This window comes from Dermacentor variabilis, chromosome 2, assembly GCF_050947875.1.
Source record: "Dermacentor variabilis isolate Ectoservices chromosome 2, ASM5094787v1, whole genome shotgun sequence".
NCBI classification, from domain to species: Eukaryota; Metazoa; Arthropoda; class Arachnida; order Ixodida; family Ixodidae; genus Dermacentor; species Dermacentor variabilis.
The window spans coordinates 255734582-255754732 of record NC_134569.1 but is presented as its reverse complement, the minus strand read 5'-3'; the positions used below and the strand labels follow the sequence as shown (position 1 = coordinate 255754732).

The 20151-nt window shown below is 49.6% G+C and overlaps 2 protein-coding genes across 2 annotated transcripts; one reads left to right on the top strand and one right to left on the bottom strand.

Annotated features, from left to right (window-relative positions):
* The first annotated feature begins 9105 nt into the window (after window positions 1-9105).
* Window positions 9106-12915, top strand: LOC142573249 (uncharacterized). Its single transcript, XM_075682855.1, has 2 exons — window positions 9106-10120; window positions 10311-12915. The coding sequence occupies exons 1-2, from the start codon at window positions 9381-9383 to the stop codon at window positions 10906-10908; spliced, it is 1338 nt and encodes a 445-aa protein (XP_075538970.1). The 5' UTR covers window positions 9106-9380; the 3' UTR covers window positions 10909-12915.
* On the bottom strand, window positions 12887-14713 carry LOC142573250 (uncharacterized). Its single transcript, XM_075682856.1, has 3 exons — window positions 14269-14713; window positions 13594-13738; window positions 12887-13445 (listed from the first exon to the last, which is right to left on the bottom strand). The coding sequence occupies exons 1-3, from the start codon at window positions 14475-14477 to the stop codon at window positions 13017-13019; spliced, it is 783 nt and encodes a 260-aa protein (XP_075538971.1). The 5' UTR covers window positions 14478-14713; the 3' UTR covers window positions 12887-13016.
* Between the last annotated feature and the right edge of the window lie 5438 nt (window positions 14714-20151).

Genomic DNA, 20151 nt, shown 5'->3' with positions numbered 1-20151 from the left:
ACCTTTCAATATTGTTTCTCGAGTTGCGTCGCACTGTATGTTTATCGGTGTTCTCAGCGTGCAATTTCCCGCTGCTCCTTTTTTGTAATCCAGTGCAATAATTCATAACACAAACATGACCATATGCCATGCTTTTTTTAAATGTGCTTCTTACCGCCGCCTTTCCACTCCACTGAACTTGCGAGTACCTATAGCATCGACAAGTTCATAGACCAGACCGTCATGAAATTAGTCGGGCAGCGGACTCGGGCGAGCGTCTTAGTGCGCGTTTTCAGAACATCGCAGACCGGGCGACATAGCAGAAATCTTCCTCGCGTCTGTGCTTCCTGCATACCCGAGTTGTAGCCGATGACTGTTTTCCGGTTTTATGTTTCGCGAGCCAAGCTTCACGCAGCTTCTTGTCCTGTGGCTACATGTGAATAAGGCTGACACCGGCCTCCGTTACGTGCGTCCGGCCCTGCGGAACCGAGCAGTAGCCTACCATGTTGCGCGCCTTCAAAAGCAGCCACTACCTATTGTAGTGCTTTGAAGCGTTGTAAAGGAGACACTCGAAGCGGGAATATTTCGCCACTAACTGAGGACCGCAGCGTACGAGGGAATTTAAACTCGTTTTCAGCTCGCTTCGGCGCGCCCGAAGCAGCCGACGCGGCCGCTTTGTCCACGTGATCCCTCCTAACACGTCACGCCGACGGTGGCGCCAGCTTTTCCAGTGGTGGAGCTCGAGGCCAATACAGCACGCAGACATTGAACAGGTGTTAGCCAATCATGGCACCTGTTGGCTAGATCGCACTCTCCAGGATCGGTATTCACCACGACTGTACCTTCAGCAGAGTGGCTGAAATGTAGAATTGTGGACTGCCAATCTTTTGATCATATGTTTGAATCCACACATCACAATGAGAACTTTATCTGCAATATTCTAGCAATAAATTTGGGAATTAGAGTGACAACACCAGTAGACATCAGAACCAGGGGAGTTGGCCCATAGCAGCTATTGGTGTAAAAAAGAAGACTGGCATAAGAAGAATTGAGATGTGCACGCTACATGCCTTTGTTCTGGTAGTGTTCCACTACTTTGGTGCTACAGTTAATGATCTCGAATGAGTTCAAGGAGCAAGAATTTAGTCCAGAAAAAAATATTACGCATAACAGCTGTATCTAGTTGTATCATTTGCCTATGCCGCTGTATATAACCCTGTCCACACTGCTAGGAAGGGAAGCGTAGCAGAGGGCGGCAGAAAGTTGGGTGGGCGGCTGAGGTTAAGAAATTTGCAGGGACAACATGGCCACAATTAGTACATGACCGGGGTAGTTGGAGAAGTATGGGAGAGGCCTTTGCGCTGCAGTGGGTGTAACCAGACTGATGATGATGATGTCCACACTTACCTAAAGCACATGAGTGGCATCCTAAACAAAATTGAGCTTTTGATATTGCTTTGGAGAAAATTAATCTGTTTCAGCCTAACAGTATGTATACATATTGCGCATACCTGCATTCGGTGTACCTTATCACCAACTGTTAAGTCACCTTCTTACCTCATCAGCGAATCACTCCTGCAACCAAGTGTGCTGGTCCGGGTTTTACCTGCATTTCCACCTGTGCAGTTGGTAAAAGTCTTTGGCTGTTTACTATAACTTCATATTCAAACATATGGTTGCATTAGAGGCTTTCACATCACTAATGACTGGGCAGGCTTCACGAAAGGCCACCAGTACCTCCTCATTGCAGACTGTGCTCAACATCCTTCTTGGTTGGACTGTGACTAAGAACTGATACATCTTTCCTCCAAAGCGGCTGGCATTGACGATGGTTTGATGCAGAAAGAGGCTATTGTGTTTCCCAGATGCTGGTTCAGCCTCGCGAGGCACATTCCTTCAGTCAATATGCACACTGTCAATGTGAGTGAGACTGATCAAAGGTTGTATATGGTGTCAGGTTTCATGCCTGGTTTCGGTAGTGGCATCATGACCAGGTGTTTTCACTCTGTGAGGAATTCCAATATTCCAGATTTCATTGATTACAGGCAATAGTGCTTGCTTCCTTGTTTCGGCAAGATTCCTCAACATCTGAAAAATGACTCCATCTTTGCCATGTGCACTCTGTGGTGTCTGCTTCGTCAAGGTGGCATCCTCTTGGCCGTATGTCTTTGCATCCCCAGTGCGGGTGATGTGCATTGAGCTCACCTCGACTGAGTATTACGTGCTTGTGAAAGCGAATTTGAAGCTGTCAAAGCCAAGTGAAGTCGCCTTGGCTGTGGTGCCTGGTTTTGGGACAGAGGTAGACCAATGCCAAAACGGCTTTTAGCCTGCAGCACACCACCGCAACTTTCTGATGAGACATATGTTTATTCAAGCCGTTTCTTCCTTGCCCTAATTCAATAATAGCCAATTTTAGCAGCTGCAAATCAAGCTGACTTCAGAAGACTGCTGATTTTTTAGCCACTTCTAGTAGATTATTGCATGCTTAATTTTCTAGTTGGGCATGACATGCTTTGTGCTTAAAAAATGAACTGTTTAAAGAATTATTGGAGTAATATTAGGACAGGCAACTCTGATTGAATCATCACTGCTTTTGTCGCAAAATGTGGCAATGAGCTAGGCAGATACTGTCACAAAACCATAGGTTGTACAAGTACAGAAGAAACAAAATTGGAGTTGTGAAATTCAAAGCCATATTTTTACAGCCTCTCTTTATACTGCTGACATTAGAGAGCGTTAGATTAGTGGACGCAAGCAGCGTATGTAAACAAGCACCATGTTTGGGTATTTCTGGCACCCATGTGGTTTGCATAACCAAGCAGCACACGAGTCGCTTGCGTCCTCTTATGCAGTACTATTATTTTCATTGTAAAACAACCAATATCAAAGTAAGTCTGATCAGCCTGCATCAATATGCTAGAAATTTTTAAGCACTTAAGGTGTATTGGTTGAATGTTTAAAGCACTTCACCACACCCTTGGTCACTAGACTTGAACTTTCCAGTATTACTTGCTAATCAACTCTTGAGGTGTTTACGTTGCTTTTCTGTGCTGTAAGATTAGTTTGACAGTCCTAATAGAATTGTTAAAGTGAAGGTGTGAGCTGTTGTATTGGCCATGTCATTCTATAACTGTTAGATCTGACACTGTCAAAGCACTTGGCAACATTAATCAGCTTCACCTCACTATATATATGTATTGCGGTAGGACCATTCAGCACGTGAAAATAAAAATACCGGCAAATAGAGAGTTCGAGAGCACCTGAGATTATAGTAAAGCGGGCGGGGCAGTATGTTCAAGGTAACAAATGTGTTGCGGTGAAGTTATTGCAGACGTATATACACATTCATTCGTCCCAACTTTGCACCGAACCCTGCGTCCCGTTGCTAAAACTAAGAGCGCGAAAAACGAGCACAAATGCAGCTGAAGATTACAGGGCACAATATTAGGCTCCACCTCACTGTGCTTATCGCGCCCTTAGTACGAATAATATTGTTACGTAGGAAGACACCGACGAAAAGCTATTTACAAGTATATTTACAAGGCTACAAGGCAATACGCTGCGCTTGGCCAAGAGGCAACAGCCCGCGCTAGCTTCTAATCGTCGTCGTCGTCTTCACACTGCTCGCCTTTCGTGATCGCACATACTGTGCCGTAGCACTACCCCCGGCGGCAAAAGCGCCGTCCCGGAGCGACTAAAGATCGGACGCGGAAGCAGTGTAGTAGGCCTTGAGCCTACTGACGTGTACGACATCACTAGATGCCAGAGGAGTGGACGAGGTTGAACCCACAGGAGCAATTTCGTAAGTCACAGGCGTCACCTGGCGCAGCACGCGGTAGGACCCTGTGTATCGCGAAAGGAGCTTCTCTGAAAGTCCGACGTGACGAGTGGGCGACCACAGGAGCACGAGCGCACCAGGAGAAAACTGTACGTCACGATGGCGGGCGTTGTACTGGCACTGCTGAGTGGTTTGTGAGGCCGTCAGTCGAGCACGGGCAAGCTGGCGTGCATGGTCGGCGAGGGCGATGGCGTCGCGCGCATACTCGCTTGTTGAGACCGAAGCAGGAGGAAGTGCCGTGTCTAAGGGCAAGGTAGGTTCGCGACCGTACAGTAGATAAAAGGGAGAAAATCCAGCGGTGTCGTGCCGGGAAGAATTGTACGCAAATGTTACGTAAGGAAGGGCAATGTCCCAGTCGTGGTGGTCCTTGGAAACGTACTTGGCCAGCATATCGGTAAGAGTACGGTTTAACCGCTCTGTCAGGCCATTGGTTTGAGGATGGTATGAGGTAGTCAGTTTGTGTTGAATGGAGCAGGAACGCACAATGTCAGCGATAACTTTCGAGAGAAAGTTTCGACCACGGTCAGTAATGAGCTGTTGCGGGGCGCCATGAAGCAAGATAATGTCACGCAAGAGAAAGTCCGCGACGTCAGTGGCGCAACTGGTGGGGAGAGCCCGAGTGATAGCGTATCGGGTGGCGTAATCAGTCGCGACGGCTACCCATTTGTTCCCAGAGGATGACGTGGGAAAGGGACCGAGCAGGTCTAATCCAACACGAAAGAACGGTTCCACAGGGATGGTGATCGGCTGGAGATGACCGGCAGGTAGCACCTGAGGTGTTTTCCGACGCTGGCAGGGATCACAGGCAGCAACATAGCGTCGAACGGAGCGAGCGAGACCAGGCCAATAGAAGCGGCGGCGGACGCGGTCGTACGTGCGGGTTACCCCAAGATGTCCTGCAGTGGGTGCGTCATGCATCTCAAAGAGCACAGTCTGTCGTAGTTGTTTTGGCACGACAAGAAGAAGGTCAGAGCCGTCAGGGAGGAAGTTCCTTCGATACAGAATGCCGCCCTGGAGGACATATCGGCGAACGGATGCGTCGGTAGGTGTAGAACGCAGACGCTCGATAAGTGCTCGCAGCGATAGGTCTCGGTACTGCTCATCGGCGATGTGAGCGAAGGCAGACACAGAGAAAATGCCGTTGGCGCTACTACTGTCGGCGTCGTCAGGCTCGTCGACCGGGTAGCGAGACAGGCAGTCAGCGTCCTTGTGTAGTCGGCCAGATTTATAGGTGACAGTATACGAATATTCTTGGAGGCGTAAGGCCCAGCGACCAAGTCTGCCTGTAGGATCTTTCAGTGAGCATAACCAGCAAAGCGCGTGATGGTCAGTGACAACGGAAAAGGATCGGCCATATAAGTATGGGCGGAATTTCGCAACCGCCCAAACTAGGGCCAGACACTCACGCTCAGTGATGGAATTGTTGCGCTCCGCGGGTGAGAGGAGCCTGCTGGCGTAAGCGATAACCCGGTCGTGGCCACGCTGACGTTGTGCCAGTACCGCGCCAATTCCGTGACCGCTGGCATCAGTACGGACTTCGGTAGGCGCAGAAGGATCGAAATGGGCCAGAACGGGAGGCGTTGCGAGAATGTCGATTAGATGTGAGAATGCAGAGGCCTCGTTATCGCCCCACTGGAAAGGGGCGTCTTTTCTCAAAAGCTCGGTTAGTGGTCGTGCTATGGCGGCGAAATTTCTCACGAAACGGCGGAAGTACGAACAAAGGCCGATGGAGCTGCGCACATCCTTGGCACACTTCGGAACAGGGAAGTGCGCAACAGCATGGATCTTGCCTGGGTCCGGTTGCACTCCGTTCGCGTCAACGAGATGTCCAAGGACGGTAATCTGGCGACGGCCGAATTGACACTTGGATGCGTTGAGTTGCAGACCGGCTCGACGAAAAACGTCCAGGACTGCTGAGAGGCGCTCGAGGTGCGTAGCGAACGTTGGGGAGAATACGATAACGTCGTCCAGGTAGCACAGGCACGTGGACCATTTGAATCCGTGAAGAAGGGAGTCCATCATGCGTTCAAAAGTGGCAGGGGCGTTACATAGACCGAACGGCATTACTTTGAATTGATAAAGACCGTCGGGTGTGACAAAAGCAGTCTTCTCGCGGTCGAGATCGTCCACGGCAATCTGCCAGTAGCCGGAGCGAAGGTCAATAGAGGAGAAATAGCGAGCACCGTGGAGGCAGTCAAGGGCGTCATCAATCCGAGGTAGGGGATACACGTCCTTTTTGGTAACCTTATTAAGGTGCCGATAATCCACGCAAAAGCGCCATGAGCCATCCTTCTTTTTGACCAGTACTACAGGTGATGCCCATGGACTATGTGATGGTTCAATAATGTTCTTGGCAAGCATTTTGCGAACTTCTGCGTGAATAACTTGACGCTCAGCTGGTGACACTCGATACGGGCGGCGATGAATAGGAGGGGCATCGCCGGTATTAATGCGATGTTTGACAGCTGTAGTTTGGGCCAAAGGACGATCGTTAAAGTCAAAAATATCGTGGTAGGAAAACAGAACGCGGTAGAGTTCACGAGCGTGCTCGGACGGCAAGTCGGGGGCAATCATTTTCTGGAAGTCAGCGATGGTACAATTTGCCGACTGCGATAGTAGAGGAGTATCGGAAGAAGTGTCGTCAACTGCAATGGATGCTACTGAGTGATCCTCGAATGAGCAAAGGTGGGCCAGAGACATCCCACGTGGCAGCACTTGTGTCGTCAAGCCAAAGTTGACCACTGGCAGGCAGACGCAATTCGCCGTAATAGATAAAACTGTATGAGGTACTGTGATCCCGTGTGTAAGGAGGACGTCTTGCATAGGAGCCGCGATGTAGTGACCGTCGGGGACTGGTGGGGATGACACTAGGTCAACGTAGGTCAGTGCCGAGGGTGGCAAGCGAACGAAGTTGGCGGAACTGAGGCGACTGGGGTGTGGTTCAGCAGGATCGAGAACAGGCAGGTCAAGGCGGAGAGTACTGGCGGAACAATCGATGAGAGCAGAATGTGCGGAGAGGAAGTCTAAGCCGAGGATGATGTCGTGGGGACAGTGGGCGATGACTGTGAATAGCACGATTGTTGAGCGATCGGCGAAGGAGACGCGGGCGGTACACATACCAATAACGGGGGCTGTTCCGCCATCGGCGACACGGACAACAGGCGTCGTGGCGGGCGTGATAATTTTCTTGAGCCGGTTACGAAGGTCAGCGCTCATTACGGACAAATGCGCCCCAGTGTCTATGAGTGCAGACACAGAAACACCGTCGACTTGCACGTCAAGAAGGTTCAGATGAGTGGGCATGGTCAGTAGAGGATTTGGCGGCGTAGGGAGCAATGCAGCGTCACCTCGAGGCGCTGCATCGTCTAGTTTTCCGGCTGGGAGCGGCGTCCGAAGGGAGTTGGCGAATAGGAGCGACGGGGCTGGGGAGAGCGAGATTGTCGTCGTTGGGGCGAAGGCGAACGAGAATAGGGGCGGTTCGTTGCAGGAGAATCAGTGGCGGCATTATCGGAAGGTGCGGCATAGGGACGAGAAGGGCCACCTGGGGAGCGAGAGTAGGCAGTGTAAGTAGATCGGATCGGGGAACTCCAGCGACTGCGACAGTGCCGAGAAATGTGCCCGATTCTATGGCAGTAGAAACAAATGGGTTTGTCGTCAGCAGTGCGCCATTCAGATGGGTTGCGGAAACGTGGTGGGTAAGAAGATGCGGGACGGGGCGGAATGGAAGAAGCCGGGCGGGTATCAGGGCGATGGGCCGAGCAGATGGTGTGAAGACCCATGTTTTCGAACTCCTGGCGGACAACTGCCTGGATCAGTGAGACCGTGACTGCAGATGTGTTAGTGGGACTGGAGTCGAAGGCAGCCGGATAGGCGGCCTCGATCTCACGCCGGACGATCCTGGTAACATCAGCAGTGTTGCTGGGACGAGGAGCGTCGGCACAGGAAGATGTCACTGGAGTGTTGGGCAGACGGGCAAACTTCGGGTCAATACGTCGGCTTTTGGCGAGTTCCAGGCGGCGGCACTCTTTTATAACAGCATCCACCGTCGCTACGTTGTTGGAGCAAGTTGAAGGCGTCATCGGCAATGCCTTTGAGGATGTGGGAAACCTTGTCTGACTCAGTCATGTGGGTGTCAACTTTGCGGCACAGAGCCAAGACGTCCTGAATGTACGTGACATAGGGCTCTGTTGACGTCTGCACACGGCCGGAAAGCGCCTTCTGCGCGGCAAGTTGGTGACCGTAGGGGTTGCCGAACAAGTCTCGAAGCTGTGTCTGAAGTGAATCCCAACTGGTGAGCTCATCTTCGTGCGTGCGATACCAAACTCGAGGTGTGCCACCGAGGTAAAAGACTACGTTGGCGAGCATAATAGTAGGGTCCCACCGGTTATTGCGGCTGACGTGTTCATACAGGCTGATCCAGTCATCGACGTCTTCCCCATCTTTGCCTGAGAATACGGCAGGATCACGGGGAGCGGGGAGAGTGATGTAGGTCGTCGAAGTGGCAGCAGGTGTCGGAGCCGGCGGAGTCGGGTTGTCGTCGCCGGGAGCCATGAAGGAAGGCACGACGTACCGTCCACTGCGAAGCTCCGTGACGAGGTACAGGGAACGTCCACCTCCACCAGATATGTTACGTAGGAAGACACCGACGAAAAGCTATTTACAAGTATATTTACAAGGCTACAAGGCAATACGCTGCGCTTGGCCAAGAGGCAACAGCCCGCGCTAGCTTCTAATCGTCGTCGTCGTCTTCACACTGCTCGCCTTTCGTGATCGCACATACTGTGCCGTAGCAATATTAAACATCTACTCTGCATTTCGTGGAATTCTGGCAGATCATGTGACATCACTAAAGCTCCGTTATGTTCACAGCACTACGCGAGAATTGTCGTAAAGCCCACGATAAAAGTAAATCACATGAAGTGACGGATAGTGCACTAGCGCTGAACACGATTGAAAACATGCGCTGCCCTATTTCAAGGACGCGTGAACAGTTGTGAGCAAACACCACCTTATGCAATATTACTTACGTAAGTCGTGGCGAAAAACACGTGCAATACCTCCGCCTACGAGTCCCATCAAGTAAAAGTGCATGTGCGATGTGATGACGCTGCCGAAAAGGGGCGAACACGACGACGCTGCTGCACAGCGCCGGTTCGCAAATTGCATTGCCGTGGCGCTACGCCACTTGAATATTTCAATCGTCAGCACCAATGAATTCTTCAGAAATACGGATCTCACACCACCAGAGTTCACCGAGACTTATACCCGTGCCACACGGGCACATAAAATGGCATTCAGGAGTTAAGGCCTTAAGTTCCCGAATGACATTTTTTTCGGCAGAGCTGCCACACGACCAAATTTAATGACATTTGACCCAATGATGTCGATGACAGCGTCTTCTGAAGTGCGCAATATTAGGGTATAAATTTAAAAAATAGATATGCATTTACAAGGTTAAACTGCCGTAATAAACAGTGAAATATAAAACTAAGCATACTATGGCACAGTTAGTTTGAGTTTCTTGCTGTCTTTTAGAATCGGCCATAGCAACTGTGGCCAATGTATGTCAAATCCGAAGCCCAGAGACAAAATGGCGCCTGCCGCAGTGAGACCGTTGCAACGCCGACCTGAGGAAGTTCGTCGAGCACAACTTCTGACAGCTGCGTTGATATGTCTCCGCGCGAAACATCGCGCAGAACATCGCAGGCTCCAAGAGCAAAGAGAAGCTCTAAGACGTCAGATCCGCGACGTAGAGCTTCAGATGTTTTCGAACACCTTCAACGTGGTTGCCGTCGCTACCATTTTGAGCGGAACAGCCAGAGCTCGATGGCGCTTTCCTCGCAGCCAGCGGTGGTTTGAGGACACCTTACCTAAGTTGGGAGAAGCGCACTTCAAGAAGTGTTTTCGCGTTTCTCCAGCCACGTTCAGATACATCGTGGAGTCTTGTCGCAGTGACCTGCAACGTGCAGATACTGTGATGACCGAGGCCATTTCTGTGGAAAAGAGAGTCGCCGTCGCGCTCTACCGCTTGTGTTCAACTGCGGAAGACAGAACGATTTCAGAGTTGTTTTCTCTTGGCCGTTCTACAGTGAACAAAATCTATAAGGAGTTTTGCGCAGCTGTTCTGCGAAACCTCGAGGAAGCCTGGATCAAGATGCCTGCACCCGCAGATATTGAAGACCACATGAGGGAGTTTTTTGCTATGACTGAGTTCCCACAAGGCGTTGGTGCGCTTGACGGGTGTCATTTCCCGGTGTCACCACCGAAAGAACATGCTTCAGATTACCACAACTACAAGGGGTGGTGAGTTGAGATTTTTTAGACTATGCCCTCATACTTTTAAAGCAATAACTTCTCTCAGCGGTTGTTTACTATTGCATAGTTTCTTGACTATGTAGAATTTGGTTTCTTTGAAGTGCGAACATATTTTCGAATGCTTGGAATTTTTTTGCATTTGATCGCTGTTTGAACATTCATTTTGTTCTTCCTGCAGGTACAGTATGATCCTGCTGGCAGTGGTCGACCACCGTTACAGATTTTGCTATACCAATGTCGGCTCTCCTGGGCGTTGCCATGATGCATTTGTTTATGGCAGGTCGGCGCTTCGGAAGCTAGTTGAAAGCGATTCGTTTCAACATCCGACAGCTGCCATCGAAGGTGTTCATGTACCGCCTATTATTTTATGTGATCAAGCGTTTTCCCTCACGTGTAACCTTCAGAAGCCATACGCAAATGCATTGCCCAACACACCTGAATATGCATTTAATTACAACTTGTCAAAATCAAGAAGAATTGTAGAAAATGCTTTTGGCCGAATGAAAGCCAGATTTCGCTTTGTAATGAAGCGCATGGAGTGCAGTCTCGATACTGCCAGATTGGTTATAAGGGCGTGTTGTGTTTTGCACAATGTATGTGAGAATTTTAAAGAAAGAGTAGAACAGCAGTGGGAGCAAGAAGTAGCTATGTGGGATGCCACCCATGAACAGCCTTCTCACAGCTCGGAATCATGTGCCAGTAATGGCCAAGCTGTAAGGGTGGCACTGGCAAAGCACTTTTTTTCAAAAAGCCAGCAGCCCGCCCATCTAGGCTAGACCGGCTTTTAGGACACTTGACTTGTATCTACATAGGCAGCCATTTATAGCACATTTTTATTGCTTTTTCTTAAATTTCCTTAGATGTACAAACACAGATTTGAAACAGAACTGCTTGTTGACCTAGTTGGTGCTTGCTAAGACGTTTTTTGCCGCAATTGAACACACACGCATTGGTTCGTGTATTGTGCCGCTGCGGTGCAACATATTCTTATCTAGTGTTGACCGCCTGCTCGAAGAGGCTTTGAGACGGGACAGCACTTTAAACATCTTAAATGTTTTTAGATACATGGACGACTTTTTAATCCTTTTTAACAGACAAGGCTCATTGAAGCGCTGCGATGATATTTTAAACATTTTTATGGACAGTGGTAAAAGGCTTTCGTTTACGCATGAAGTGCCACAGTGTAACACCCTGCAATATTTAGATTTAAGATTAACCTTTCATGACGGGCAAGCTTGTTGGCAATATTTCCCACGTGCCAAGAAAGGGTTGCTGCTGTATAATTCATGCCATTCCAAAATTGTCAAGCGTGGAATTGCTATGCTCTGCCTGGAGTCTGCCCTCTAAAAATCATATAATATAATAATAATATTTGGGGTTTTACATGCCAAAACCACTTTCTGATTATGAGGCACGCCGTAGTGGAGGACTCCGGAAATTTTGACCACCTGGGGTTCTTTAACGTGTCGAAAAATCGTGTACACACACGATGCAGGCCTCGTTCAATAATCAGATTAAGCGACTGAAAGAGGCACGGTTCCCTGACTCGTTGGTGACCTCAGTCACCGAAAGCCTTTTACGGAAGGTTAAAGGTACCAGCGCCACAAGGGAGAAAGAAAGAGCCAGAGCCGCAAGACCTGCAGTGATTCCTTATGTTCCTTAGATTCCTTAGTGATGTTATGTTGAGGTTATAACCTCAAGAAGGTGGCAGGCAGGTATGGCGTACCCATTGCCTTTTCTGCCCCCATCAAACTGGGTCGGCTCTGTTCGAAAATCACACACGAGGAGACCTGTTTGCAAGGCTGTGGCAAGAAGCAAGGCTGTGGCAAGAAGCATAGCACGTCCTACGAGAGATGCGCTACAGGCGTAATGTATGAAATTCCTTTTGAGTGCGGCTAGTCCTATATAGGACAGACTGGACGCTGCACAAATGAACGAGCCACGGCACACAAACTAAATCTAATGAAAGATGGCGTGGCACATTTGCCATCAGCTCACATGCTGTTTGAAATCTACTTCTGCCAAGAATCCTAATCTCAGAAAACAGTGGTTTGTACATTTGCCTGCGCACTGCAAGGCCTGCATGTGCAAACCACTGTTTCCTGAGATTATGATTCCCGGCAGAAGTAGAGTTCAAACAGCATGTGAGCTGATGGAAGCTTACTATATAAAAAAGAAAGGTACAAATTGCATTAGCGATGAATCTATTGTGCTCTATAAATCAAACTAGATTGTTTGACCACTGTTGGAAGTGCCACCCGTGTTGTCTTTATCCGTCTTGCTTTTATGCGTGTTCAATTGCTGCAAAAAACATGTCTTTTAACAGATTTAAAAGTCTGTACTCGACTGGTTCTATTTTAACGAAGTGGTCAGGTCATACCATTGCTTCCACTACGTTGTACATGGACACAGTATCTTGTTGTGGCCTCCTTTGTTGTAAAAGCAAATAAAGCATTTCCTGTTTTGTGCAGAATACTTTGGCAAGGCTGTCGGGCAAACTTCCATTCCTTTTTGGCTGTAATTAGATTTCAGCCACCACTGTGCATACCTCGCAATTGCAGAACTTGTATGCACAAGAGCTTGTTGTAGGCAATTATGAAACCACATATTCTTATAGGAAGGTGTGAACTCCTGTACTGATGTTTTATTTTTGAACATGTCAATTTCAGTGCATGTAACATTTGCATTGTCTTTCATTCTGGGTCATGCGACTATTGAATGTACTGCTTCATTGTGAGAGGCCATGACTGACAAGTGAAATAAACAAAATTCAGTGGCTTTAACTATGAACTTTATTGACCTTCTAATAATGAACATTTTCTGCAACACCTTCGGGCCGTGGAGGTATTGAAATAAAAAACAAAGCACACACACAGAGAATATTTTAACGGGAAAAAAAATCCTTCAACACATCAATAAGTTGCGTGTCCCGCTTTGCTGCTTCTTCTTGCAACTTGAGCTGCTTTTTATAGAGTTCAAGCTCCTGCATTTTCAAGTCGTACCAGCTTGTCCGAAACTTCTTTTGTTCCTGGACAACTTCCCCCAGCACGCCGTCCCTGCATCTTTTTTTTTGGCCTGCAGCAGATCTGGGAGGGGTACAGCGGCTGGGGGTGGGCTGGTTGGAGCATGTCTGGTCTGTGGAATGCTGGGCAACCCTATCATCCATCGCTGTTGGCACTGCCTCATAGAGAATGCATGATGGTGGGTTGTTTTCGTCATTCCCTGGCGGTTCCAGGCTGTCTGATGGAGTGTTGTATGTCCATAACTCGCATGGCTCCTCACATGGCTCCCCCGTTTCCATGCTTCGAACAATCTGTAAAAGGTTGCAAAAGCATTGCTGACATGAAGAGATCCAATCACAGATACTGAATGTATACTTTATGGTCGTAAGAACCCAGCTGACACTTTGAACAGTTCGATACAATTCAACCTAGGGTGTTGAAAGATCCGTGCATGCTTACTTCGGAGACTGTGAGCTCTCCACAGCTGCTTTCCACTGCAAGACTGGCATCATTAGCAGGCAATGTTCCTAAGAACTTGTGAATTTTCCAGTAAAACTTCCATGGAACGGCTCCGGAACCTGTCGTTCGGTTCTTCGTGTGCCATCTAGTATGTAAAAAAATGAAAAAGACATTCATAAAAAATGACAGAAGCCATAAAACATGCATGTGCACACTGACATTGCAAAATTTTAGCTGTCATAGGGCATTATATGGGCGCTGACGCTTTCGAACTATTTATTGAAAACAGCGGACGGCACACTACAAAAGTTTCGTGACTAGGTCGCTTGCATTACATGCGCGTTACCGAAACCCATTGCGCTGACGGGAACATAACTGCACTACTGTTGCCCACATAATAGACGAGCACTGTTTTCATTTCGCTGCTTCAGAACACTCCGAACACAAGTCCGAATTCGTTGTTGCTCTAAGAACATATTTGGTAGTATTTCATATCCGCCGTGTAGGCGTGTACGGGCTTTCCGAAATATTTACTGTGTTTCCCTGAATGCACCACATTTCATCGAACATCCCCGGAACAGGCTACATCCTCCTCGCATAGACGCACACACACCTGTGCCTCGTGCACGACGCAACTCTCATTGCTACATAAGCGTGGAAGAACAAGACACATACCTGTATTTGTTCCGCAGGTTTTCCATTTTAGAATGGACTTGCGCTCGCGTCTTCACAATTCCGCAGCTCGCCAACGCGGTTGTAATTGCTTGATATATTTTTCCATTTCTCTTTTGGCCGCGAAGACCGCCCAGGTTCTCCTCCCACAGCCTTATTAGTACATCTGTTTCCTCGTCAGTCCAAGCGGCGCGGGAAACGGGACGTTCCATTTTATTTTATCACGTGGAGTCCGTGAACACAGAGTGCACAGATGACTGCACGTGAACGGCGTGCGAACGACGAAAGGCCACGTGAGGCCACCGTGCCACAACAAAAACAACCCATCCTCACGTGACTTTCGTTTGCTTCACAGGTTGCCAACCCTTTATGCAGCTTCGCTAACTGCAACGATCCTTGTGTTCTCAAAGATTGCTTACAATAAATCAAAAGGTTTCTTCTCGTAAAAGTGCTGATTGTACTTGAAAGCTATGTATAAATGTTTTCTTACAGGTGTGAACGTTTCAAATACGTTACTTACACTAAGAAATGCGTACTCTCGACGCCGTGGCTTGCGAAGCTATGGCGTGGAGAGTACGCATTTTTCAGTCGAATGAGTTCTGGCGAACGCATTAAATAACAAATGGCATTAAGGCGAATGACATTTGATTTGCTCGTGTGGCACCACGCAAATGACATTAAATATTAAGGCATTAGGAAGTTAATGTCATTTTCTGTGCCCGTGTGGCAGGGGTATTAAAGCCGACATGCCACACCACTACTACTGCGCGACTTTTAGCCAACAAGTACTGATCCCACTGCGGAGACACACGACCAGCGGTCGGCGTGGGCCGGAGATTCAACGCACGCCACGGCATCGCGGTTCGCAGAACTTCGCTGCCGAGGCGCTAGGCCACTTCGACATTTCAATTGTCAAGGAAGCACGGGTCACACAACGCAGATTCTGTACTGCCAGAGGTCACCGAGGCGAAAGCACAGATGGCGAAAGCCGCACTGTCGCATCACCACTACTCGCGGCTTTCCCGCTAAGTACGTACAACCAACACACAAGCAACGCAAGCACAATCACATAAGCAACGTTGAACAACGCGCGGTCCGCGCGAGCCGGTGAACGATCACGCCGAGAACGAACGCGCCACGGCGTCGCTCGGCGCCACCATCATGCCTTCTCAAAAGTCCCTAAACGATCCTGTCCCTAGGCACCTAGGATCAGGTCACGTGAGGGATTTTTGTACGACAATTAGACGCACGCTGGTAGGACAACGACTGCAGCGCCAGAGTTCCCTCTAGTAATTTTGTAGGAAACTCTATGGCTTCTACCACGCGCGTGTCACCAGTTACCGCCAAAATATAATTCTATTTCTGCAGTACGTTATATAATGTAAACCACGCTACATAAACATTGTATGACTATGATATGGAAGCATGGTTTACTACCAGGACACACCTGTGTATGCTTTCTTGTGCGATTATGTTCCCAATTTAAAGCCAAAGAATAATTATTTATTTATTTTTACAACAGCAATAACGACCCTGCATGTACTATCAGCCAAAAAAGTAAACGGACCACGGCACCGCTGGCAGGAGCGGCTGCGGGGCCGCACCGGAGCGCTGCTATCTCGCTCCGCGCGCTGACGGCGAGAGTGCCCCGAGTGACGCCAGACTTCGCCCTCTCTCTCTTACGGATCCTTCTCACGCTTGATAAATTTCTAGTGCACCGTTCGGTTGCTCTGCTGCTGACGGTCGCGACGAAGGGGACTGTGCATCGCCGGTAGTTTAGCACATGGCGCTGTCGAACAGTAGTGGACGGCCGCGGGGCGTCAAACCGCGCCACTGAGAAGGAACGAAGACTCGTTCTTAATGTTGTTTTGCTTATATTCACCATACCTCTCATATGAGTGCATTTCGCTGGCGTCCACCGCTGCTCGATTTTAGACAACCCGCAAGTTCTTTTCTCGTGCACGTAGTGCAAGGCTTTTGATAGCAGACGACACATGCGCCTCCGTGGCCATGCGGGTGTTGGTAGAAGGCATCGACGGCGCCTGTTATTAGTAACGCAGCACGGACGCCAGTTTTCTTCAGGATGTGTACGCAGCATCTTGTTAAGGGCGCTTTCCGGGTTCAGCTGCTGCTAAGTGCACTGAAGGCCGGGATTTTCCCTCAGGTCACAGTCGTTTGTATTAATTTTCACGAGCTTACCACTACCTCGACGTTAAAAAAGTCGTTTGAAACGTTGTGCCATATATGATTCAGAAATGTGTGGAAACCGCGCTCGGTCATGCTTTCTGAATAATGATGCCGAAGTTGAACTAATTTCTAGGTACTAATACATAAATTCTTTCCACAGGACCAAAAAGGCCATTGCGCACACGTTTAAGCTAGCGGCACACACCAACAAAAGAAAAGCCACAGCCGCCCAGTCGCAGCAGACGAAGGCCTGTACGTTCTTGCACTTTTGTCCTCCATTTGACCGCTGCACTGAGAGCGCTAGTGTCGCGCTACGCTTACACTTGAAGAACTGGCGCTGCACTGGCACGACACTTTTCTGAACTAGTGCAAAAAGTGCAGCCAAATCGAGGAGACCTAACACAACGAAAGCAGCCGCAGCGGCGGCTACGGTGACGCGCGCTTGCAGGTGCCAAGCTTTACTGCCGGCGCGGGTTCTCTGCATGTCGATATTACTTTTACGGCATTGTCTCCAGCAGTGGGTTTATTAACTATAGCAGTGCGCCTCTTCACACTGCTTTAATTCGCTACTACAATACACAGTCCGTTATGAAACTTTCTTTACAAAAGTACCGCCAGAAAGAGATGATTGGAAAGACTAATCGGAAAGACAAGTCGCTCGTGAAAGTTTATTCACGGAAGAAAATAAAAATTGGGGTTCCATGCGTTGAAGAGGTCCTCAATGGGATGAAAATTCGCCGTCGTCCGCGATTACTTGGCCTACTCGCCTTGGCATCGAGTCATAGAGCGCGGCCACTAGCTCCGGACGTCCGCGTAGTGCTTCCCACCCTTCTTTCGCGGTATGATGCAGCTGATCCGCGGTGCCACAGCAAAGGGGCCAATAGGACACCGGCGTTCAATATTTCCTTTTTATTCTCTGGAACGGTGTCGGCGACGCGCTTTGTAGTGCGCGCTGCTATCCAGATATGGTTGTGTCCAGCCATTGGACACTGCTACACCGGCTGTTGCCAGCGCTAGAAGGGGCCGGAGAGGATGCGGCAGCCTTGGCTGCGCCCATCTTTGAAGACTAGGAAATGTTTAAAAACGAGAATGGTCGCATTCGTTTCGTCGCAAAAATGCCATCCCGGGTGCCGATCGAGGAGAGAAGGCGCATCGTGCGGCTTAGCATAGAACGTGTCCCTCAGCGCGAAATCTGCCGCCGCACTAGGAGGAGCAGAGCATCGGTGAACCGCATTATTCAAGCCTATAGGGATGCATACGGCAGAATTGCTGATGCTCAGCGCAGTGGGCGGCCAAGGCTTACAACGTTGGAAGAGGACCAACAGATAGTTGCTGCCGCTGTTGTTGACCCCTTTCTGAACGCCAGGGAAATTCGCGACGCACTGGACCTCAGTTGCTGTAGCGAGACTATCAGGAGCAGACTGCGAGAGGCAGGTCTCATGAACTGCGTTGCCGCTCAGAAGCCGCACCTGACGACGAAGCAGAGGGAAGAGCGACTGAATTTTGCCCGAGCGTTCGAGCAATGGACTGCAGAGGAGTGGCGGAAGTCATCTTCACGGATGAGTCAACGTTCAGCACACGCTGGGACCAACAGCAGCGTCTGTGGCGTTCGTTGAGCAGCAGGTACGACCTGTCATCCTTGCAGCTGAGGGAAGTTGCGGGTAAAGTTTGCATAGCTAGTCAGTGCTAAAAAATAGGGATTGTTTGCAACGCATACTAGCCTTAAGAATGCTGTACAGCCTCATTTCTCGTCTTACTGCATGACTACACGTAGGCGCAGTATTGACTACGAAGTGTTTCTTTTGCGTCATTGCATATCAGCGAGCTGAATGTTAGACAGGGTATGATTTAAGCCTTCATTATTTTCTTTTCTACAGCAGAGTGAGGTGGCTGCGCGTTAAGTTTTGTACCCGACATATGTTAATGACTGCTCTCTCATATGCCCTGATATGACCCCGGCCACATCCACAGCGTGCTCAGCAGCGGCCGCTGCTCGGTTAGTGTTTGGGGCGCCATCAGTAAGGACGGCCTTGGCCCACTCGTGCGGATTGAGGGCTCGTTCACTGGGTCGAAGTACTGCGAACTCCTCGTCAAGCACTTGATTCCATACATTCTGGACGGGCCATTCCGGGACGGGTGCTACATGTTCCAGCACGACCGCAGCCCTGTGCACAAAGCCCGCGCTGTGAGTGCACTTCTGGAGAGCTACGCCGTGCGTCAGCTTCCGTGGCCGCCTAACGGGGCTGATCTTAACCCCGTCGAGAACATTTGGGCAATGTTGAAGAAGACTTGCCTCACGGCGCCTGTGTGGTGGCACAGCGGATCAGCTTTGGCATGCCGTGAAGGAAGAGTGGGAAGCACTACGTGGACGTCCGGAGCTAGTGGCCGCGCTCTATGACTCGATGCCAAGGCGAGTAGGCCAAGTCATCGCAGTCGACGGCGAATTTTCATCCCATTGAGGACCTCTTCAACGCATGGAACCCCAATTTTTATTTTCTTCCGTGAATAAACTTTCACGAGCGACTTGTCTTTCCGATTAGTCTTTCCAATCATCTCTTTCTGACGGTACTTTTGTAAAGAAAGTTTCATAACGGACTGTGTATTGTAGTAGCGAATTAAAGCAGTGTGAAGAGGCGCACTGCTATAGTTAATAAACCCACTGCTGGAGACAATGCCGGAAAAGTAATATCGACAGAGAACCCGCGCCGGCAGTAAAGCTTGGCACCTGCAAGCGCGCGTCACCGTAGCCGCCGCTGCGGCTGCTTTCGTTGTGTTGTCTAAAATCGAGCAGCGGTGGACGCCAGCGAAATGCACTCATAGGAGAGGTATGGTGAATATAAGCAAAACAACATTAAGAACGAGTCTTCGTTCCTTCTCAGTGGCGCGGTTTGACGCCCCGCGGCCGTCCACTACTGTTCGACAGCGCCATGTGCTAAACTACCGGCGATGCACAGTCCCCTTCGTCGCGACCGTCAGCAGCAGAGCAACCGAACGGTGCACTAGAAATTTATCAAGCGTGACAAGGATCCGTAAGAGAGAGAGGGCGAAGTCTGGCGTCACTCGGGGCACTCTCGCCGTCAGCGCGCGGAGCGAGATAGCAGCGCCCCGGTGCGGCCCCGCAGCCGCTCCGGCCAGCGGTGCCGTGGTCCGTTTACTTTTTTGGCCGATAGTACTTATGTAAAAATACTCATAAATCATTTATGGAAATAAAAATTTTGTATTGTGAGAAAATGTTGAGTCCTCTAGAGGAATGCTACAAGTGTCGTCTGCTACGACGCCTGCTCGGTGCGAACGCGAGACTTTTCTCGCAAACGACATGCACTTGCGAACACTCTCGCTCTTTCGAAAGGTTGCTTACATAGGTTGCTTAGGCAGTCACGATTGCTGAACGTCTTCAATTACTTTTAAGCACACCTGCTGCACTGCTAACAGGGCTGCTTGAAGCCTCCTACGAGTATGCTTTATGTTATGGCGTTTTTCACTGGTCGATCTGGAGCGGCCGCCGAAATCCTGGAGCGAGCGCTCGGGTTTCAGGAATCCGAATCGGCCAGCGGAGCACAAAAACGCTCCGCGGCGGATCACACAGGAAGTCTGTGTACACGTCGCACGAACCGGTTCTGAAAACCATGCCCTACTTCCGTTCTGTACGTTTCCACGGCAACCAAACTCGCCGTCCCCCGTGTGTAATTTGACCGTGGC